We start from the raw sequence: 21,516 nt of genomic DNA on the forward strand, positions 1-21,516 counted from the left end.
TGGAGGAAGGTGACCAGATAATGTTTTGAGTCGGGACCCTTCTTCAGACTCCACCGTCCATTTCCCTCCTGCTGACCTGCTGAGTTCTTCCAACACTTTGGAGAAAAAAGAAACTGCAGATGTTGGTTTACAATAAAAATACACAAAGTGCTTAAACTCGGTGGATCAGACAGCATCTCTGGAGAACATGTGTAGGTGTGATTTCCAGGTTGAGACCCTTCTTGTATGCAGACGTGACATTTCGGGTCAGTAGCCTTTTTCAGACTTTGAAACATCACCTATCCATATTCTCCAGTTACTCCAACACCGTCTCTTTCTTCCAGCACTTTGTTGTTTACTTGATACCAGCATTTGCATCCTCTTGAGGTTCACATGTAACTCATCACTTGAAACCAATGTTCAAATATTACATATATATCGAAGATAAGGGGTGGAGATGGGAAAATGTGGCTAGTGGTGGGATCCCGTTGGAGGTGGCGGAAATTGTGGAGGATTATGTGTTGGGGTGGATGGTAAGGACTAGGGAGACTGTCTCATTTATATAGCCATTCACAAACAAAAAATGGACTTGATGGCCCTTCAGCCCATCAAGTCCATGCCGACCATCAAGCATTCATCTGTACTGACCCCATTGACCAGTACTTAGTCCGCAGACTTCTCTGCCTGCCCCATTCGGGTGCTTTCATTGACAGTTCTCACAACGGCCTCTGGAGGAAAGATTCCTGCTCAGGTCCTCTCTAAAACTCCTACCCCTTTCAGCCTAATCTCTGCATGCTTGTCTTATCATCTCTGCTTGAGGAAAACGTTTTACTTTGTCCGTCATGAGTTAGTGTGACCTCCCCACCCTCCCCTCATCAGTCTCCCACCACCATCATTCCCTCACCTTCTCCTCACGAGTCACATACATTACATCTCCAGCCTCCCCTCATGAGTTAATTACCTCAATCACTCTCCCATCCACTCACTTCCCTCATGAATCTGTCACCTCCATCACTCCTCACCTTCTCCTCTTGAGTTAGTGACCTCCGTCACTCCCGTTCACTCACTCCCCTCCCCCAAAGATACTAGAGGAGCGCTCCTCTATAATCATTGCCCTCCCCTATCTCTCCTCCTTGTTGCCGGACCTGCAGGCCGCGGTTTCGAACAAAGAGCTTATAGCTGCTATAGGATCTTTGGTTTCGAAGCCGCTGACCGGTTACGCGCCGAGCGTGCGCGTGAGTGGGGCTCGGCGGGGACGCGCACGGCGGGAGGCGGGGACGCGCACGGCGGCAGGGGAGGAGGGAGGCGGGGACGCGCACGGCGGCAGGGGGGAGGGACGGGAGGCGGGGCCGCGCACGGGAGACGGTCACGAGCAGCGCCATGGCGGAGTTCAGCATCGACCAGAGCAACCTCCCCGCCGTCAACGCAGGTAGGAGCCGGTCTGCCCCCCACCACCTCTGTCTACCCCCTCCCTACCGCTGTCTACCCTCTTCCTACGTCTGTTTATCTCTTCCCAACATCTGTTTATCCCCTCCCAACATCTGTCTACCTATCTACCTCCCTCTCCCCCACCGCTTATGTCCCCTCTATCCTTCCCTTCTTTCCTCTCCCACCTCATCCCCTTCTCTTTTTTCCCTTTCCCATCCTGCTTCACCTTTCTCTTCAATCCGTCCCGCTTTTCCGCTTCACCCCCCATCTTCCTCCCCTTCGTTCTCTTCTATCATCTCATCTTCTCCCCTGTCCTCTTTATCCCCCCCATCCTCTCTTCCCCCTTCCTTCCACTCTCCTCTTTTCTTACCCCTCCTCTCTTAATCCCATCTTCTCTTGACCACATCATCTCTTAACCTCACCTCTTTACCCCCTCCTCTCTTTACCCCCACCCCCTCCAACTCTCTCCAGCCCTCCCCCCCCCCCCCTCACCAATCTCTCCCCCCCCCCCCAATCACCCCCCCCCAATCACCTCCCCCCCCAATCACCCCCCCCTCCCCCCAATCTCTCCCCCACCCTCTCACCAATCTCCCCCCCCCCCCCCAAATCTCTCCCCCCCCCCCCCCCCCCAATCTCCCCCCACCCCCCCCCCAAACCTCTCCCCCACCCCCCCCCCCCCAAACCCCCACCCCTAACCTTCTCACCGCAGGTGTTCCCCCCCCCCCCCCCCCACACCCTTTCCCCCCCTCCCCTTCCCCCCCCCCCCCCCCCCAAACCTCCCCCCCCCCCCCCCCACCCCCTCAAACTCCCCCCCACCCCCCACAATCTCCCCCCCTCCCCCCACCCCCCATATCTCCCCCCCTCCCAAATCTCTCCCCCACCACCCACCCAATTTCCCCAATCTCTTCCCCACCACTCACCCAATCTCCCCATCCTTCATCTAACACAAACAATACTAAATATGGGTTCAAATTCCACCAGTGCTGTTGGAGAATTCTTTTTCAAATTTGGTAGAAGCTTGTGTTAGTAGAAGTGATTTTAAACACAAAATGCTGGAGTAACTCAGGAAAACAGGCAGCCTCTCTAGATAGATGTAATAGGTGATGTTTTGCGTCAAGACCCTTCTTTATATTCTGTGTTCAGAGCAGTGTTTCTACATAGTTCAGCGCACCATAATATTTGGGACACAGCAATGTCATGTAAATGAAAGTAGTCATGTTTAGTATTTTGTTGCATATCCTTTGCATGTAATGACTGCTTGAAGTCTGTGATTCATGGACTTCACCAGTTGCTGGTTGTCTTCTCTGGTGATTCACTGCCAGGCATATATCGCAGCCATCTTTAGCTAATGCTTGTTTTGGGGACTAGTCTCCTCTCTTCAGCATATAAAAGGCATGCTCACCACTCAAGAATTGACCATTTTTTAGCTTCGGAATACTCCTTTGTTGCTTTAGCAGTATGTTTGACATCATTGTCTTGCTGTTGAATAAATCGCCGGCCAATGAGTTTTGAGGCATTTAATTTGATCTTGAGTAGATAGGATGTGTCTATACACTTCAAAATTCATTATGCTACTGCCATCAGACCATAACCACCATGTTTCACAGATGAGGTGGTATGCTTTGGATCTTGGGCAGTTCCCTCTCTTCTCCAAACTTTGCTCTTGCCATCACTCTGATATGTTAATCTTCGTCTCATCTGTCCACAATACCTTATTCCAGAACTGCGGTTGCTCTTTTAATTACTTCTTGGCAAACTGTAACCTGGCCATCCTATTTTGCAGCTAACCAGTGGTTTGCATCTTGCTTCTGTATTTCTGTTCATGAAGACTTCTGCGGACAGTGGTCATTGACAAATTCACATCTGACTCCTGAAGAGTGTTTATGATATGTCAAATAGGTGTTTGAGGATATTTTGTTATCATAGAGATATTTATTCTGTCAACAGCTGTGGAGGCCTTCCCTGGTCTGCCAGTCCCTTTGTGATTAGTAAGTTCACAAATCCTCTCTTTCTTCTTAATGATGTTCCAAACAGTTGAATTTGGTAAGCCTAAGGTTTGGCTGATGTCTCGAACAGTTTTATTCGTGTTTCTCAGTCTCATAATGGCTTCTTTGACTTTAATTAGCACAACTGGTCCTCATGTTGATAAACAGCAATAAAAGCTTCCAAAGGTGATGGAAAGACTAGGTGCTGAGAACTCTCTTATACCTGAATTAAGGAGGCATTTAAACACCACCTGAGCAAGTACAAACACCTGTGAAGCCATGTGTCCCAAACATTATGGTGCCTTGAAATGGGGGGGACTATGTATAAACACAGCTGTAATTTCGACATGATGAAACCAAATGTATAACGATACCCTTTAATAAAATCTGACAATGTGTACTTTAACCACATGTGAATTTTTTTTCTATTACAAATCTCAAATTGTGGAGAACAGAGGCAAATAAATGAATGACGGGTCTTTGTCTCAAACATTATGGAGAGCACTGTATATGACTCCCTGAACTGGGACTGACTCCTGTGCGGTCTGGCAGTATGTCCAAATGTGATGTGGGTGTTTAGGGCTGGCTTGTGCACGCCATCTGTGCCACTGACAGCCACATCAGGATGCATTCACTTCCTTGCCTCAAACGGCAACAGTTGTGATGAAGGACAGTGTCTTCCCGCGCTACCAACTGACCTTGCGCAATAACCAAAGTCAACTTATTATCAAATAGTGTCAATTTCATGCTATAATTGTTCACAAAAATTTGTTTCCAATTATGCCCACTTCTCATCCGAAGATCATTTACCATGTGACCCTACTGTTTATTTTCTGACTTGGTTCCACTATCTGCGTGTGGTTCTGGTCACCAAGCTACACGATAGATGTGTGGGAAGGAACTGCAGATACTGGTTTATACCGATGATAGACACAAAATGCTGGAGTAAGTGGTTCAAGCAGCATCTGTGGAGAAATAGAATAGGTGACGTTTTGGGTTGGAACCCTTCTTTGGACTGATGACCTGACCTGAAACGTCACCTGTCCCTCTCTTTCAAAGATGCTGCCGGTCCCACTGAGTTATTCCAGCATTTTGTGTTATTGAGTTGGAAAAGGTGCAGCAGAAATTCACCCGGATGTTACCTGGGCTTGAGGTATAGGTCGAGGTTGGGATAGGCTGGGACTTTTGTCTTTGGGGCATAGGAGGTTGAAGATTTACTTTATCGAGAATCAGAGGACATAGGTTTAAGGTGAGGTGTGAATGATGTGAGAGGGTCATGCGTTACTGCTAGAAACCAGCCAGGGAATTCTCTGTGGTTGTGGTCAGATTTATTTGGGAAGCCCAGGGCTAACATCTCTCGCTGATGTTTCCTAATATGAATCACCAAAAATAAATTCAGCGCAATAATGTCTTGGTGAGGCTCAGCCAGCGTGAAGCAAGACGACTGAGGCAAGGGAACGTGATAGACACTCCAAGCCGTATTTCCACCACCAGTAGATATATCCGGCCAATGATCTCAGAGTACAGCACCATCTTCAGAGGAATAATAGCAAGTTCTGGAAAAAAATTCAGCAGGTCGGTCAGCATCTGAGACAAACAGTTAAGGCCCTGTTCCACTTATGCGACTTTTTCGGCGACAGCCGGCGACAGTCCCTGTCGTGGCGTGACGCCGAGAAACCGGCCTCCTACGACAATGTCTACAACAGACTGCCACCTAGTCGACATCAAGCTACATCAACCGGCGTCCCAATTCTTTGCGACACGCGACGTCAACCACACGCACGACAGCCTATGACGATATAGTCGACAGCCCACGACATCCGTTCAACCTACATCAGCCCGCGACAAGCTACGACCCTGACGGCGTCAACTGACGACCGGTGGAACGGTGCACATTTTTTCAAATGACACAACGTGACTTCTCGTGACGCCAATACTGTCGCCGATTGATGTAGCATGACATAGGCTGCTGCCACTTGAATTCACTGAAGTAAGCACCCGGCGACAGCCGACATCAGATGGCATCAACCTGGCGACAACCTACGACAGTGCCTACGCCAGGAGAAGTCACGCTACGTCAAGCTAACTGTTGCCGAGAAGCTTCAGTAGCTGTGACAAGAAAAAGGCCACAATACTTGAGGCAACAGCTCACGACAATACAGGCGTCACGCCGTGTCACCCCCGCGACCATGTGGTGACAGCCTATTTTCCAGCTGTTGCCGAAAAAGTCGCCTAAGTGGGATAAGCCCTTTAATGTTTCAGGTTGAAGGTACTTCATCAGAAGTATTGACGAAGGTTCTTTGACCAGAATCGTTAACATTTTCCCACTCCACTGATGCTGCCTGACCGAGAGGTTTTCCAACATTTTCTGTATTTCTTTCATATTTCCAGTATCTGCAGTGTTTTAATTTCTTTCTCAAACGTGAGCAAGTTGCTGCAATGTCTCAGCGCCCTCAAGCTTGGCTCTGATGTTCCTCAACCTCAATTGTGATCGGTTCTAGCAGTGATCTTGCAGGAAAGAATTGTCTCTTGATGATGTGAGATAGGACGTTGACCAAACCTCACATTGTTACAGGCACCGGATTTACAAGTGCTTGATGTTCATATTTTTTCATCTGAACACGTGGAAGACTTCTGGTTAAATTGCACTAGTATTGTGGTTATAAATTAATTGCATTTTTGTTTATTATATATGATCTGTGCGTATTGTTTACAGGCCTGTTATGCTGCAGCAAGAAAGAGTTTAATTATTCTGTTGTTGGTACCTATGACAATTAAACACTCTTGACCCTTGATAATGTTCTTTTCTTTGTCCTCTCCAGCTGGAAAATGTAGATATTTTGAAGTAGTGTAGGGAGGAACTGCAGATGTTGGTTTACACCAAAGATAGATCCAAAATGTTGGAGTAACAGTCCAACGGGTCAGGCAGCATCTCTGGAGAAAAGGAATAGGTGATGTTTCAGGTCAAGTCCCTCCTTCAGACAATCAAAGTGGCAGCGAGAGAGGGTGTTGCAGAATTCCTGTTGGAGAACCTCTTTAAAGCAGGCATATCTTGAGTCTGAAGACCTGAAACATCACCTATTATTTTTCTCCAGAGATGCAGCTTGATCCACTGACTTGCTCCAGCATTTAGTGTCTATCATAGATATTTTTAATTTTGATCATACTTTTGTACTGTCACTGACATTACAATGGAAGTGAATGGTGGGTGGGACCTGGTTGCCCTTTGTAATGGTGGGTTCATCGCGCTTACCCCCTCCATTACACCATCGATGTTGGTAGTAGGATTACGTTGGGGTACAGTACCCATGAGTGCAGAAATACAAACAGAAAACTGTGGAAACATCCACACAAGCCATCTGTCTAATATTTTCTATTTTCATTTCAGATTTCCAACAATTTTTAGATTTTCATTTGTGGGTACAGCAATGGGGTAATTTAACAGGGATGAGAGGCATCAAGCACTCCACACATTGAGCACCCAACAAACTGCAGGAGGACAGGTCAGGTAGCATCTATGTAGGGATTAGCAGGTGACATTTCGGGTCGGGTCCCTTCCTCATACCCTTCTCTAACCTAAAGAAGGATCTCATCCCAAAACGTCGTCTATCCATTCCCTCCACTGATGCTGCCTCACCCGTTGAGTTTCTCCAGCACTGTGTTTGTTGCTCAGGATTCCAGCATCTGCAGTTTCTTGTGTATCCACACTGATTTCCACCTTCCACCAAGCTCAGTAATGCTTTGTATTATGAAAACTGGTGTAAGAATTAAATACAGGGAATGCAGTGAATTTGAAGTCAGGAATGGAGATGCAAGCGATTGCAGATGCTGGATTCTTGAGGATAAAACTATCTGCTGAAGGAACTCAGCAGGTTAGACAGTATCGATGGAGGGAAATGGACATACAACCTTTGGTGTTGGGATGTTTCCTCTGGATTGTAATTTTGATTATTTGTGTAATACTGAGGTAACAGTGATTTGTACAGGTCTGTCTCCACACGGGGATGTAGAGCTGGTGGTTGTAGAATATAGTGCAGGTCCTTTGCAATGTGATGATGGTACTGCATTAGTACTGTACGTATTTGCCACATAACCTTGGTGAAGCAGGTGTTGGAACAGTCTGTCACTGCATGATGTGGTAACTAATACAAGTCTGTAGTTGTGTAACACTGGCACACTGTGGAACTTTAACGGAGTGCCGAGCAAAATTAAGGCTATTAAGTGGTGTGGAGGAGCAGATGCCTTTGAAATATCTGCCACAGAACCTTAGAGGCTCGGGCTGGTTAATAATGTCAAAGCGATGGATGTTTTTTTTTCCTTTATTAGTCAAGGCAGAGGATATGAAAGGTTAATTAGTTAGACCACAGCTCGAGCATTGCGTTCTGTTCCGGTCACCACATTGCAGCAAAGGTGTGAATGCACAGGGAATAGTGTGCAGAGGAGATTTCTGGAACATTGCAACCACAAGAAAGAGTGGCATTGTTTTTTTTTTGGAACCAAAGGTTGAGGGAAGATTTAATTCAGATGTAGAGCATTGAACAGGCACAGGAACAGACTCTTTGATCCACAATATCTGCCAACCATGATGCCAGATTAAACTAATTCCATCTGCTTGGATCTGGTCTATATCCATCTAATCTCAGCCTGTTCGTGCCTGTCTAAAAGCCTCTTAAACACCACTTTCATATGGTGCTTCCACCAGATACTTTTCCTGGCAACTAGTTCCAGACCCACACTACTCTTTATGTAAAATAAACTTGCCAGCTTGATGCCCACCCCCCCCCCCCCCCCCCCCCCCCCCACCCCCACCTTTCACCTATCCATTATATCTATGGTCCTCATAATTTTATATACCATCAGGTCTCCCCATAGTCTCTGATGGACAAGAGAAAGCAATCCAAGTTTACCCAACCTCATTGTAGCTAATAACCTCTAATCCAGGCAGCATCTTCATAAATCCCTTTTGCACTCTCTCAAAAGCCTCCAAAAAAACATGTTACCTGTAATGCGGTAACCAGAACTGCACACAATATTCCCAACGTGGCTGAACACAGTTTTATAAAGTTGCAACATGACTTACTGGTTTTATACTTAGTCCTACCTGATGAAGTTGATGAAGTATGTCGTATGTCTTCTTTACACCCTATCCTCTATTGTTGACACTTTTAGCGACCTAAGGACTTGGACTCTAAGATCTCCTGTACATCAATGGTCCTATCCTGCTATTTACTCTGTACTTTCCCTTACATTTGACCTCCCAAATTGCAACACCTCATACCTATCAAGATTAAACCATTTCTCAGCCAAATTTTCCAAATGATCTATAATCTTACTGTATCCTTTGACAACTTTCTTCACTGTCAACAACTCTGACAATTTCTGTCCCTGCTGCTCGATGAAATGTCCCTTTACTGACCAGCGATGAACGAATCACCTATTTCTCTGATTAATGCTGTTGGGCAGTCAAGTTAAACAAACCTCCAGATGTTCTTCCTGAATCTCCCTGCCGCAAAACTGCTTCGAGGTTCAAGCGTGGTGAACCGGAGCTGGAATTCTGCTGATGAGAGACATTCTGAAGCTTTGCTAGATTAATCAAGACTGTTTAAGCAGAACTTCTGCTTCACATATGAAGTAATGAGTGTATGTTGTGGCAGGATTCTATTACTGAAAACTATCCATAACCCAAACCTATAGGAATGATGTTATTACCCTGAATAGAGTGGAAATGCAGAGGATGTTTCCTCCAGTTGGAGAGTCTCGAACCAGAGGCCATAGACTCAGAATAAAAGGCCGTACTTTTAGAAAGGAGATAAGGATGGTGGTGGTGAATTTGTGGAATTCATTGCCACAGAATGGTGTGGAGGCCAAATCGATGTATACTTTTAAGGTAGTGATTGACAGATTCTGGATTAGTCAAAAGTTAAAGGGCGAAGGCAGGAGACACTTAACAGGTACATGGATTGGAGGGATATCAGCCACGTGGGACTGGCTTGCTTAAGCAAAACACAAAATGCTAGAGAATCTCAGTGCGCAGGTAGCATCTCTGGAGAACATGGATAGATGACGTTTTGGATCGGGACCCTTCTTTGGACTGACTGTAGTAGGGGTGAAAAAGCTGGAAAATGTGGGGGCAAGAAGCCTAGCAAGAGTTGGGTGGATACAGATGGTGCGGGGTGGAGGAGTTGATTGGCAGATGGATGGACAAAGGCTAGAGATGAAAAGGAGACAAAAGGTAATCAAATAAGGAGAGGAGTGAAATGTAAAGCCAGAGGAAGGGGATGTAGGTGAAGGGGATTGGGGAGAGTGGGCGGGAGTGGGATAGTGGGAAGAATGGGTGTGCACTGAGGTAGGGGTGGAGGTTACAGGAAAGAAGGAGGGGGGGGGGGGGGGGGGGGGAGGGAGGTATTACCTAATATTGGAGAATTTAGTGCTGGTATCGTAAGCTACCCAAGTGGAATACGAGGTGATGTTCCTTCAGTTTGCTTAAGCAGCTTGTTCGTCAAGAACATGTTGGGCGGAAGGGCTTCTTCCTGCATTGTATGATAAGACTCTCTTGATCATAGTTTTACCACTCCTAACCTAACCAGTCTGGTGCAATATCACCACATAGACTGCAGCAGTTAGAGAAACCTTCCAGCACATAAAGATAGTCCGTAAATGTCAACCTTCCCAGCATTGACCACGTACCAAGTTGGAACCCCCTTTGTTGCTGTTTCACAGAAAGGAGCTTTCATTTTGTGTAGACAAAGCAAGCGATGCCAGTAAATTTATAAAAATCCTCTTCCTCATTACCACAACTTTCCAGTGTGTCACTTGATGTCAGGTTTGGCATGTTGAATAGTTCACTGCAACAAGACTACTTCCTTCAGAGGGGGAAGGGTGGACAAACTACAGGGAGACACCTTCCCCGCTGGAATCACAGATCAGGGCCGAGATGGTGATCAGACGGGACCAGGGTTAGCAATTAGAAATGGGTTCACCGATGGAGATACAGGGATATCATTCGAGTGCAAAGGAAACTGTAAATGTGCTGACTGCTTTCCGTGGGAGTGTTCCAGACTGTTGGCGTGAAAGCAGATTACCACATAAACTGATCTCATGCAACTCAGCCATGAGAGGGCTGAAAATTTGCAAACTTTAGATTTTGTTTCAGATTCATTTGAAGATAATCAAGTAGAAAATAAGCTGACGTGAACTCTAAGCATTATCTCAAGTTATGATCACATTTATCATTTTATAATTGACTATGTTCTTCCTGCAAATGTTGTGATAAATTCAAATAAAAACTCTGGACTCGACAGTTCTGTGTTTTTTTAGAAAAGCACTGATATTTCCCACTGTAAGTCGATGGGGGAAGTCAAAACAACAGTACAAGATATTCTTGGGCAATGGTCCAGTGAGGCTATATGGATAGAACGTAGAAACATGAAGCGGGTGATCACTTTGGAAGTGTATCATGGAGCCCCTGATTGTCAATTAGAATTTGTGCGGCAGATGAGTAGGGAAATCTGAGACTGACTGGAAGAATAATAGTGTAGTATTAGTACGAGATTTTAACTTCCCGAATATTGAATGGTTCAACCACAGTGCAAAGGGCTTGGATGGGATGGAATTTCCCAAGCCTGTCCGAGAAAGTTTCCTTAAAGCCCTGTCCCACTGTACGAGTTCATTCAAAGAGTTCTCCCGAGTTTGCCCTGATTCAAACTCGGAGATTTACGGTAATGGCCGCTCGTCTGTACTCGGGGCTCTCGTGGACATTTTCAATGTTGAAAAATCTTCACAAGTCTTCCCGAGCTTACCGCGTTTCCAGAGTACCTGCCGTTAGCGTTACGAGCCGCTAAGAGACGTCCCCAAGCTCCGACGTACCCCATACGTTCATTCTATGTGCTTACCAGGAGTTTGATTTTTTTTTAAACTCGGGAGAGCACTTGAATGAACTCGTACAGTGGTACAGGGCCATCAATCCATATAGAGAGGACCCCACTAGAGAGGACGCAATACTGGATGTTTAAGAAAGAACTGCAGATGCTGGAAAAATTGAAGGTCGACAGAAATGTTGGAGAAACTCAGCGGATGAGGCAGCATCTATGGAGCGAAGGAATAGGTGACTGTAGGGTTAGTGCAAGAGCACTTTTGGAGCAGTGACCATTTTTATACTAGTTTTATAAATAGTTATGGGGAAAGATAGGATTGGTCCATGTTAAGTTCCTAAATTTGGACAAGGCCAGTTTTGGAGGTTGTAAAGGTTAGCTGACACGTGGCACGAAAATAAGTTAGACAGTGAAGATAGTTATCAAGAATTACAGCAGGATCTTGATTAGCTGGGTAAGAGGACTGGGGAATGGCAAATGGAGTTTAATGCAGATAAATGTGAGGTGTTGCTTTTCGGAAGTCAAACCAGAGCAGGACCATCACAGTGAACGTTAGTGCCCTTCAGAGTGTTGCAGAACAGAAGGATCTAAGAGTACAAGTACATAGTGGCCTGAAAGTGGCATCACAAGTCGATAGGGTGGCGAAGAAGGGTTGTCAGATAAGTATAGAAGTTGGGACGTTGTGTTTCGAGCTGTACAAGGCATTGGTGAGGCTGCACTTAAAGTATTGTGTTCAGTTATGGTCACCCTGCCATTTGGAAAGATGCCATCAAGCTAGAGAGAGTGCAGAGAAGATTTACGAGGATGTTGTTCGAGCGTGAGAGCCTGAGTTAAGAGAGAGGTGGGGCAGGCTAGGATATTTCCTGAAGTCCAGGATGTGGGGGGGGGGGGTGAATGCACAGGGTTGGGGAATCAAGAACTGGAGAATGCGTTTAAGGTAGAGGGGAAAGATTTATTCGGAACTTGATGGGCACCTTTTTTCCCCCACAGAGTGTGGTGGGTTTTTGGAATGAGTATTCGGAAAAAGTCTTTTATTAAAAAAAAATTAAAAAAAGACCAGTGAAAAAAAGCTCAATTAGAAATCCAAGTCTACGGTAGTGAAAGAGGTGGTCCGTAGTGCTGCCTTGGGCAGGCTTAGGCTTGTGCAGGTGGGTTCAAGAACATGATGGTTGTAGGAAAGTAGCTGTTCCTGAACCTGGTGTGTGGGAATTCAAGCTTCTGTACCTCCTGCCCAATGATAGCAACGAGAAGAGGGCACAGCCCAGATGGTCGGGATACTTAATGATAGACGCCGTCTTCTTGAGGCAGTGCCTGGTGTAGATGCTTTTGATGGTGGGGAGGGCTGTGATGGACCAGGCTGAGTCCACCACTCTCGACAGCCTCTTGCGTTCCTGTGTATTGGAATTGCAACCAGTCAGGATACATGGATTTCTGAAAGGGAAGTCATGTTGGACAACTGTATTCATTTTTTTTTTAACCACTAGAGGTGATGCATTTGCACTTTCACTGGACTTGCAATAGGGCAAGCAAGATTAATATACTGGTTTAAATCAGCATGAAGGAGCATACCAGTCTGGCAATAAACCGTCAGAGCAAAGGGATTACTTTTCAGTTGAGAGACTGTGACAGGAACCACAGGGATTGGTGCTGGGCCCCCAGCTGTTCACAGTCTATGTCAGTAATGCTAAAGGTAAGCACAATAGACCCTGGAGTAACTCAGTGGGTCAAGCAGCATCTCTGGAGAAAAGGAATAGGTGATGTTTGAGGTTGGGACCCTTTTTCAGACTAAAACATAGAAAAGGTCAGAACAAAATAGGGCCGGCAACAGATGACCTCAGGAAGGATGGGATGGGGTCCATAATGGCCCGTTGTTGGCTGGGGAAGATGCACTAACGACTGGGATATAAGGACACAAACATTGGAACTAGTTGGACGAGTAGGGTAGAGGAAGAGGGGGGAGGAACAGAAATGCAGGAGCTACTTGAAATTGGAGAAATCGACGTTTATACCACTGCATTTTAAGCTGCCCAGGCAAAATATGAGGTGTTGTTCCTCCAAGTCCTAAATCTGAATTTGGTAGTGTCAAGCTGGGTGCCAGTGGAGGCTGTGAGATGGATGCAGAGGTGCATCGGGGATAGAGACAGTAAAGTAAATAGGAGAGGAATATAATGGAAAAACTGAAGTCAACCACTTCAGAAAATACAGAAGAGCGGGTGTTGTGCAAGGGAGATAAAAGGAACAGCAGGTGCTGGTTTACAAACAATAGACAGAATGCTGGAGTAATTCATCAAGTCAGTCAGCATCTCTGGATAACATTGATAGGTGATTTTTTGGGTTGAGACCCTACTTCAGACTCCAAGTGGCATTTCGGGTTAGGACTCTTCTGCAGACTGGATAGGTAAGAGAAGACTCTGAAGAAGGGTTCTGACCTGGAAATGCCATCTATCCTTGCTTTCCAGAGATGCTGCCTGACGCACTAAGTTACTCCAGCAGTTTGTATCTATTTGGGGTATTGTGTAACTTGAGGGAAGGTGCTGATGTTCAGAGGGACTTTGATGTCCTTGTGCATAACTTGTTGAAAGTGAATGTGAAGGTAGAATTAGGTATGTCGTCTTTTATTGAAGAAGATTTGGTTATGTGAGTGTTAACATTCCAGGGAAATGTCCTCGCGCTCTGATGAAACTGCACTTGGAATTATGAATATAAATTCTGCCAATGAAGAATGTGTTAGTGACAGATGGAGTTCATTGATGGTTCACCAGAGATACAGGCAACTGATGTAATCTTGTGCAAAGAACAAAGTGCTGGAGGAACTCAGAGGGCCAGGCAACATTTGTGGAAGGAAATTGACATTTCACGTATTCAGACCCTTCCACAGATTCTGCCTAACCCACGGAGTTCATCCAGCTGTTTGCTTTTTGATGAGGGTTCACCAACTTGTTTTGTGGGATGCTTCTATGAGGATACATCAAGCTGCCTAGGCAGAACACTCTTTTAATTTGGAAGGAGAAATTATTTTAAAGGTATAAAATTCTTATGAAGTTAGAGCTGGGCTGGACAATTTCATGAGTTGACAATTTTTTATTCTTTGTAAAAGAGTTGACTATTGGAGTGCACAGAGACTCCTATTTCCAAGTGGTTATCTTTCTCCCTAGAATCCTCTATATCCCATTTTACTTGTATTCAAGAGCTGAGTTAAGGGCAATTGAGGATGGCACAGTGGTGCAGCGGTAGATACAAGATACAAGATACATTTAATTGTCATTTGGACCCCTTGAGGTCCAAACGAAATGCCGTTTCTGCAGCCATACATTACAAACACATAGACCCAAGACACAACAACACAAGATAAAATTTACATAAACATCCATCACATAGCTGTGATGGAAGGCCAAATAAACTTATCTCTCCACTGCACTCTCTCCCCCCCGATGTCAGAGTCAAAGTCAAAGCCCCCGGCTGGCGATGGCGATTATCCCGCGGCCATTTCTCGCCGGGTGGTGCGAGGTCGCACATTGCTGTTAGAGCCCCCGGCGTCTATATCCCGCCCATTTTAAGCTTGGGCAGTGATGTTAGGAGCTCCCGGAGTCTTCGAAGGGCAATTGCGAGAGCCCTGAAAAGCGGTCTCCCTCCAGGGACCCGCGGGCTCCCGGTGCCGCCGTCCACAGACCTGCCGTTGGAGCCTCCGACTCTCCGGTAGCAGCAGCAGAGCAGCAGCAGCGCTCCTCCACTTTACAGCTCCGGACCGGCCAGCCCCGCGACGGCGACGGTGAGTCGTAGCACCAGAGTCCCCGGCTTCTTCCTGTTGGAGGGGCTCCTCGTTCGGCTGACCGGAAACCCGACGGTGGTCGGGTTTCCAGTACGGAGAGATTTGTATTACATTCTCACAGACAGAAAATGTAAAACGCGGACCTCGAGGCCGCTGCTGACTTTTGTACTTTACAGGGGGCTTCGATCCTGACCACAGGTGCTATTTGTACGGAGTTTGTATTTTCTCCTTGTGACCTCGTGACTTTTGTCTGGGGGCTCCGGTTTCCTCCCATGCTCCAAAGACATACAGATTTGTAGGTTAATTGTCTTCTGGAAATTGTAAAATTGTCCCTAGTGTATAGGATAGTGCTAATATATGGGTTAATCGTTGGTCAGCATGGTCTTGGTGGGCTGAAGGGCCTATTTCCACGCTGTATTTCTAAAGTCTAAAAAGCTAACAAGTAGAATGTTTGATATCTTTCATTGAATCTCCCCAGGGAAATGTTTTGTTCAAGAGATTAGCAAGAATCCCCATTCTAGAATATCGGGGGATTTCCACCACATAATTTGTCATAGTGTTTTGTATTTACTTCTGGTTTGGCTTAGTTTGGTTGGGGCTTGAATGTGTTGGACGTTTACATTGAAAAAATTTAATTAGACAATGAGAGAGGTTGTAAATCTGGTCAAAAAGAGAATAGCATATGGAAGCTCGTGAGGGAGATGAAATTAATTATGGCATTGAGGAATAGAAAGAAAGCAGCAAAGAACTCAAGCAGGGAATTAGGAGGCCAAAGTGACTATGAAATGACCTTGGATTAAAGAGAATCCCAAGGTATTTAACACATTAAAAACCAGAAAGTAACAATGGAGAGAAGATAAACGAGAGAATTTCGACTTGACTAAATATTGAACAAAGAACAAAACATTGCAGGAGCAGACCTGATGGGATCTATTCAATGTTATTGAGAAGAGGAAAGAGGGGAGATTGATGAGGCTTTGACAAATTGATTGATCTTTTTGAGCAAGTGACAAAGGTGAATGATGAGGGTAGAGCAGTGCATGTTGTTTATGGAATTCAGTAAGGCATTTGACAAAGTGGTAGGCTGATCCCGAAGATTAAGAAGCATAGGATTAATGGTGACTTCGTAGATTGGACTCAGACGTGGTTTATCCATATAAGACAGGGTAGTGGTGGAAGGACTTTATTCGGACTTGGAGGTCTGTAACGCAAGGATCTACGTGGGGACCTCTGATGTTTGTGATAAATGACGGGCGAAAATGTAGTTATGAGGAACTGCAGATGCTGGCATCGACCGAAACGCAAAGGGCTGGAGAAACTCAGCAGTTCAGGAAGTATTTATGGAGGAGATGGATAAGCGACGTTACATGTTGTGACCCATCTTCAGTCTAGGGTGAAAATATAGATAGGTTGGTTAATAAGATTGTGGATGACACAAACATTTGTGGAGATGTGCATGGCAAGTTGAGACAATGGTGATGATGAAGATGCATTTAGGTAGACTGTGTTGTACAATTCTACTCTAAAGGCATGTTATTCACAAATGAAATATTAATTATATTTAACTCGATGAGTTAAAATTATCACTGATTTTGAATAGCGAATTAGACCCATTACAATACAGAAACGTGTATGTTCTGTGTGCATTAGTAGTACATTATTGCCGTTGAGCATCTGGGCTTGGATGGTTGTCACGATCGCAGTCGGTTGTGGTTGTGGATATGTGTGGGTGATTTGCATTGCGGCAATTGCCATCATAAGTCTAGATTGCTTACAATATACAGTCAAAATTTTAGGTCCCGTGCCACAGATGTGTTTGAGTGCTCTGTCGATCAGAACCCATTTCATTCTATTACTGAATACCTATCCACGGTGGGTGACACTTGCTGATAGCTCCTTGTCGATTTGGTGAAATCCCATTGATGAGCAAGTTGAGGCAGCAACCCTCTGGAAAACACCCAGCCCAGCATCTGGAGATGTGGCTAAAGTAAATGCTTGACTCATTTGCAGAAACACTGTGGCTTGGATATACTGAGTTAAATCTTCTGGATGACAACTTGTAAAAAGTAATACATTTTGTTTTATAAAACCACAAAATGGTTCATATTAAAGTTTGCTGCACTTGGGGTGACTTGTCTGGCTGTTTTTTTTTTTTTTAGTTTACTTTAGAGATACAATGCGGAAATAGGCCCTTCAGCCCACCGGGTCTGCGCCGACCAGCGATCCCTGCACATTAACACGATCCTACACACACTAGGAACAATTTTTACATTTACCAAGCCAATTAACCTACAAACCTGTACGTCTTTGGAGTGTGGTAGGAAACTGAAGATCTCGGTGAAATCCCACGCAGGTCACGGGGAGAAACGTAGAAACTCCGAACGTAGAACGTAGACAGCACCCATAGTCGGGTTCGACCCCAGGTCTCCGACGCTACATTCGCTGTAAGGCAGCAACTCTACCGCTGCGCCACCGCGACCACCGTGTTGGAACAGCCCACTGTGCTTGTGAAATATCAGTTTGACAACTTTGGAATGAGAAGGTGCTGAAGGTGTCTTCTTCTTGCGTATTGCGTGCACAGCCTAAAGTTATGGGACCATTTGTTCTATTTGATCTTATTTGATTGTGCATGCCAGGTTGATTGTATTTGTCGAAACAGGGCGGACCACGTGAAGGTTGCAATCTCCCACCCCGCTGAAGGTGTATTGTGTTGTCACTCTTGAATAGCCTAGCTCTAATTTTGAAAATGTGTACTTTCGGTATTACCCAATTGATAAGTATATGGATGGTGAGTATATGGAACAAGCTGCTAGAGGAGCTAATGGAGGCAAGTACACTAACAACATTTACAAGACACTTGGACAGATAGACAGATAGACAGATAGGATAGATAGATAGATAGATAGATAGATAGATAGATAGATAGATAGATAAGATTTTAGAAGAAGATGAGCTAAATGCAGGCAAAGGGGACTAACTTAGATGGGACATCTTGGACAGCATGCACAAGTTTGGCTGTTGGTCCTGTTTCCGTGCTGTAAGACTCCATAGCAAGGGAAAGCTAATTGCTTAATCTGATTAGTTGTTTGCAGATGAACTCTTGAGCAGGTTGCCGGGCATAATCCCTTTGTTTCCTTGAACATCAGTATAAGCTAATTTTCATCCATTTCAGCAGAAGGCCTTGGTCTCAGTTTGGTGGATGCTTCAGTAATCCGTCACCTCAGATGTCCATTGAATTGGGAAGTCTGGGCAATGTGAAGACCTGGCTTGGGGCACAAGTCCACAGCTTCAGGTGTGGGCTATCACTGACATGTGGAGATGTAACTGACTGAATGGAATGTTTTACTGCTGAAGATGCTGGAAAAACCCTGCAATGAGATTGGAGTATGGTCCTTTCCTCAGTTTCAGAAACAAATTGAGGGGCTGTTGTACAGGTTGGCTCGATTACCCTGGAGACACAAGAGACTGCAGATACTGGAATCTTGAGCACAAAGTAAACTTCTGGAGGTACTCAGTGAGCCAGGCAACTGTGGAGAAGAGGTATAGTTGAAGTTTTGGGTTGATCAAATGGGTTAGCCTGGCCTGCTTAGGTCCAGCAGTTTATCTTTAGCTCCCGATTACAGCATCTTTGTGTCCGTCTGCTCTAAATAGGAACTAATTTCTGAGTCAATGTTCATTCTCCTCTCTGACCCTGAATATTTTTCTTGAGCCTCTTATCTTATTTTCTGTTACATTTGGCAAATGGCTCAGCTACAATACTTCTCTTAATATTTTTGAGTAATTAAAGTCTTTCTGACACTTCTTTCACATTCTTTCCCCCAACCATTTCTAAAGGTAATTTTGAAACTGTGAAGTGACCACCCACTACTCTGATCTGACTTTCCCAGTTGGGATGAGATGCCTTTCCAACACCTTCAAGTCACCCTTCTGTGGAGGCACAAGAGACTGGAATCTTAAGCAAAACGCAAAGTGCTGAAGAAACTCAATAGGTCAGTCAGCATCAGCGAAGGGAATGAACAGACAACGTTATGGATCTGAAGTCTGAAGAAGGGTCCCGATCCAAAACATTATTTGTCTGTTCTCCTGACCCGCTGAAGTGCTCCAGGACTTTATGTTGATATTCCAAACGCCAACTAAACTTCAAACTACGGACTGTTGTGGTTGCTCTTCGGACTTAGTTTTTTTTTTGTCTTGCGCTAATATTGGATTTTTATTTATTTAACTTTTTATTTGTTTTATTATCTATTGAGGACAGCGTTTGCAGACGTGTTATGCTGCTGAAAGTAAGAATTTCATTGTTCTGTATTCGTACATATGACAATTAAACACTCTTGACTCTTTTGCTAGTTTCCACCGTGGCAGGCTGAATATACATTGGCATGGTCACTTACTCTCAGCATTACTAGGTGGTGCAGCCCCACCCCTTCAATCCCAACCGCCCACTTACCAACATAGAAACGTTACAGAATTGTGTTATACAGCTGGAAATCATTCAGCCAGTGACTATGCAAGCGTTTTGAAAATGTTCCAATTCATTTCTTTCTTATTCCTCAGAGCCTGCAATGAGCTTTACTTTTTCCAGTGCTTCAGTAATTTATTTGTGAAAGCTATTATTCTGATTCCAAAACACTTCTGGGCAATATGGGAAACTATTCTAGATTACCACAGGTGTCTGTCTGTCTGTCTGTCTGTCTGTCTGTCTGTCTGTCTGTCTGTGTGTGTCTGTCTGTCTGTCTGTCTGTCTGTGTCTGTCTCTCTGTCTGTCTCTCTGTCTGTCTGTCTGTCTGTCTGTCTCTCTGTCTGTCTGTCTGTCTGTCTCTCTGTCTGTCTGTCTGTCTGTCTGTCTGTCTGTCTGTCTGTCTGTCTGTCTGTCTCTCTGTCTGTCTGTCTGTCTCTCTGTCTCTCTGTCTCTCTGTCTCTCTGTCTCTCTGTCTCTCTGTCTGTCTGTCTGTCTGTCTGTCTGCCTGTCTCGCTGTCTGCCTGTCTCGCTGTCTGCCTGTCTCTCACTCTCCCACTGTCCACTCTGATTTATTGTCCTGTGTCCTGTTTGTCCTGTGTCCTGTGTCCTCTGGCTGTGACCTTACCACCCTGGATGTAGAATGTCTTCATGATGTTATCATTAAAAAGAACCCCCCCCCCCAAAAAAAATCTCCACTGCTGCCACAGTTAAACTACTCTGCTGTCCAGGCCTGATTTTCTAATTCACAATAGGAGGGTTGCACGAAAGTCACTGGGTCATAGTGCTCGACGCACGGAGCCGCTAAATCCAACTGGAAGACATCCGTCACTTCCGGTATATGTTATAATGCTAGAAACGCGTACTTTCCTACCTGTTAAAAACCGCCAAAATGTTGAATTCTTGTGCTGAAAAGAATTGTGGGAGTTGGGGTAAGTGTGAGAGACCTGTACCCAACTTCAGCATTCCAAACGTGAAGCGAAATGAAGGTATAAAGAAGCGAGAACTGAAGGGACAACAGCAGCTAAAGTGCTTGGTAAACATTGAAAATATTGGGAATTATCGCGTTTGCTCACTGCATTTCATCAAGTAAGGCATTATTTGTGTTTTTTCTTGATTCCTTTGGTATCTAAAATTTCTCAGAAGTGATAAATCTGGCTGTAAACTTTTCTTCAGATGCGTTTTCATTTTGCATTTAAAAACCCACGAGAACCATGGGCGATTTAAAAAGATTACAGCCAGATTTATCACTTCTGAAACTTTGTAGATGTCAAAGGAATCAAGAAAAAACACAAATACTGCCTTACTGTTGATGAAATGCAGTGAGCAAACGGCCAATGTTCGCCAAGCACTCTGGCTGTTGTTGTCCCTTCAGCTCTCGCTTCTATCTACCGTCATTTCTCCTCACTTTTGGAATTCTGAAGTATGCTAAATGTCTCTCACGCTTATCCCAATTTCCATAATTATTTACAGTGCAAAAATTGACAATTTCAGCGGGTTTTAACAATGGTAAGTGCCTACCTGCAGTTCATCGCGTGTAATCCATTTGGAGTAGCCTAGCAACAGTACGGGTCATGGGTCGTGACCCGACTGCCGTGAAACCTCCCTATAGTCCATTTCGGTGTAATACAACATTCAAAGACTTTGAGACGCAGTTGATTATTCCTCTTTGATTGCAATGAAAATAGTTGCAAACTTGCATTAATTCTAACAAATTGTTAACTCAAAAACCTCCTGTCACAGGGTCTGCTTTAGCCACCTATCTTCCTTTCACCAAGTTGACAACTCAGCTTTTCAGTGTTCTGGAGGCTGTGTTGGAGTAATGCAACAGTACCCGCCCCACTGCAGCCGTGTTCAACACATGTTTCTGTTGGAGTGACCCAGTGAATAAATGTAAACTGCTGCAGGAATACAAGGCAATAGGGAGAGGGGAGTGGGGCTGACGGGATTGCTCTGTGGTTTGAACCTGATGGGCTGTTACAGGGTTGGTCCATTTGAGCTCCTGTGAGGTCCTTTGGGCAGAAGGAA

The 21,516-nt window shown here is 45.1% G+C and overlaps 1 protein-coding gene across 3 annotated transcripts in view; it reads left to right on the top strand.

The window, feature by feature from the left end:
* Positions 1–1,318: 1,318 nt before the first annotated feature.
* The window catches only part of ccdc50a (coiled-coil domain containing 50a), a 68,713-nt gene continuing 48,515 nt past the window's right edge, over positions 1,319–21,516 (top strand). For all 3 annotated transcript variants that reach the window (XM_055645865.1, XM_055645866.1, XM_055645867.1), the window contains exon 1: positions 1,319–1,408. In XM_055645865.1, the coding sequence (XP_055501840.1) occupies positions 1,360–1,408 (49 nt within the window). In that variant the 5' untranslated portion in view covers positions 1,319–1,359. The remainder of the gene's footprint in view (positions 1,409–21,516) is intronic.

This window comes from Leucoraja erinacea, chromosome 14, assembly GCF_028641065.1.
Source record: "Leucoraja erinacea ecotype New England chromosome 14, Leri_hhj_1, whole genome shotgun sequence".
NCBI lineage: Eukaryota > Metazoa > Chordata > Chondrichthyes > Rajiformes > Rajidae > Leucoraja > Leucoraja erinaceus.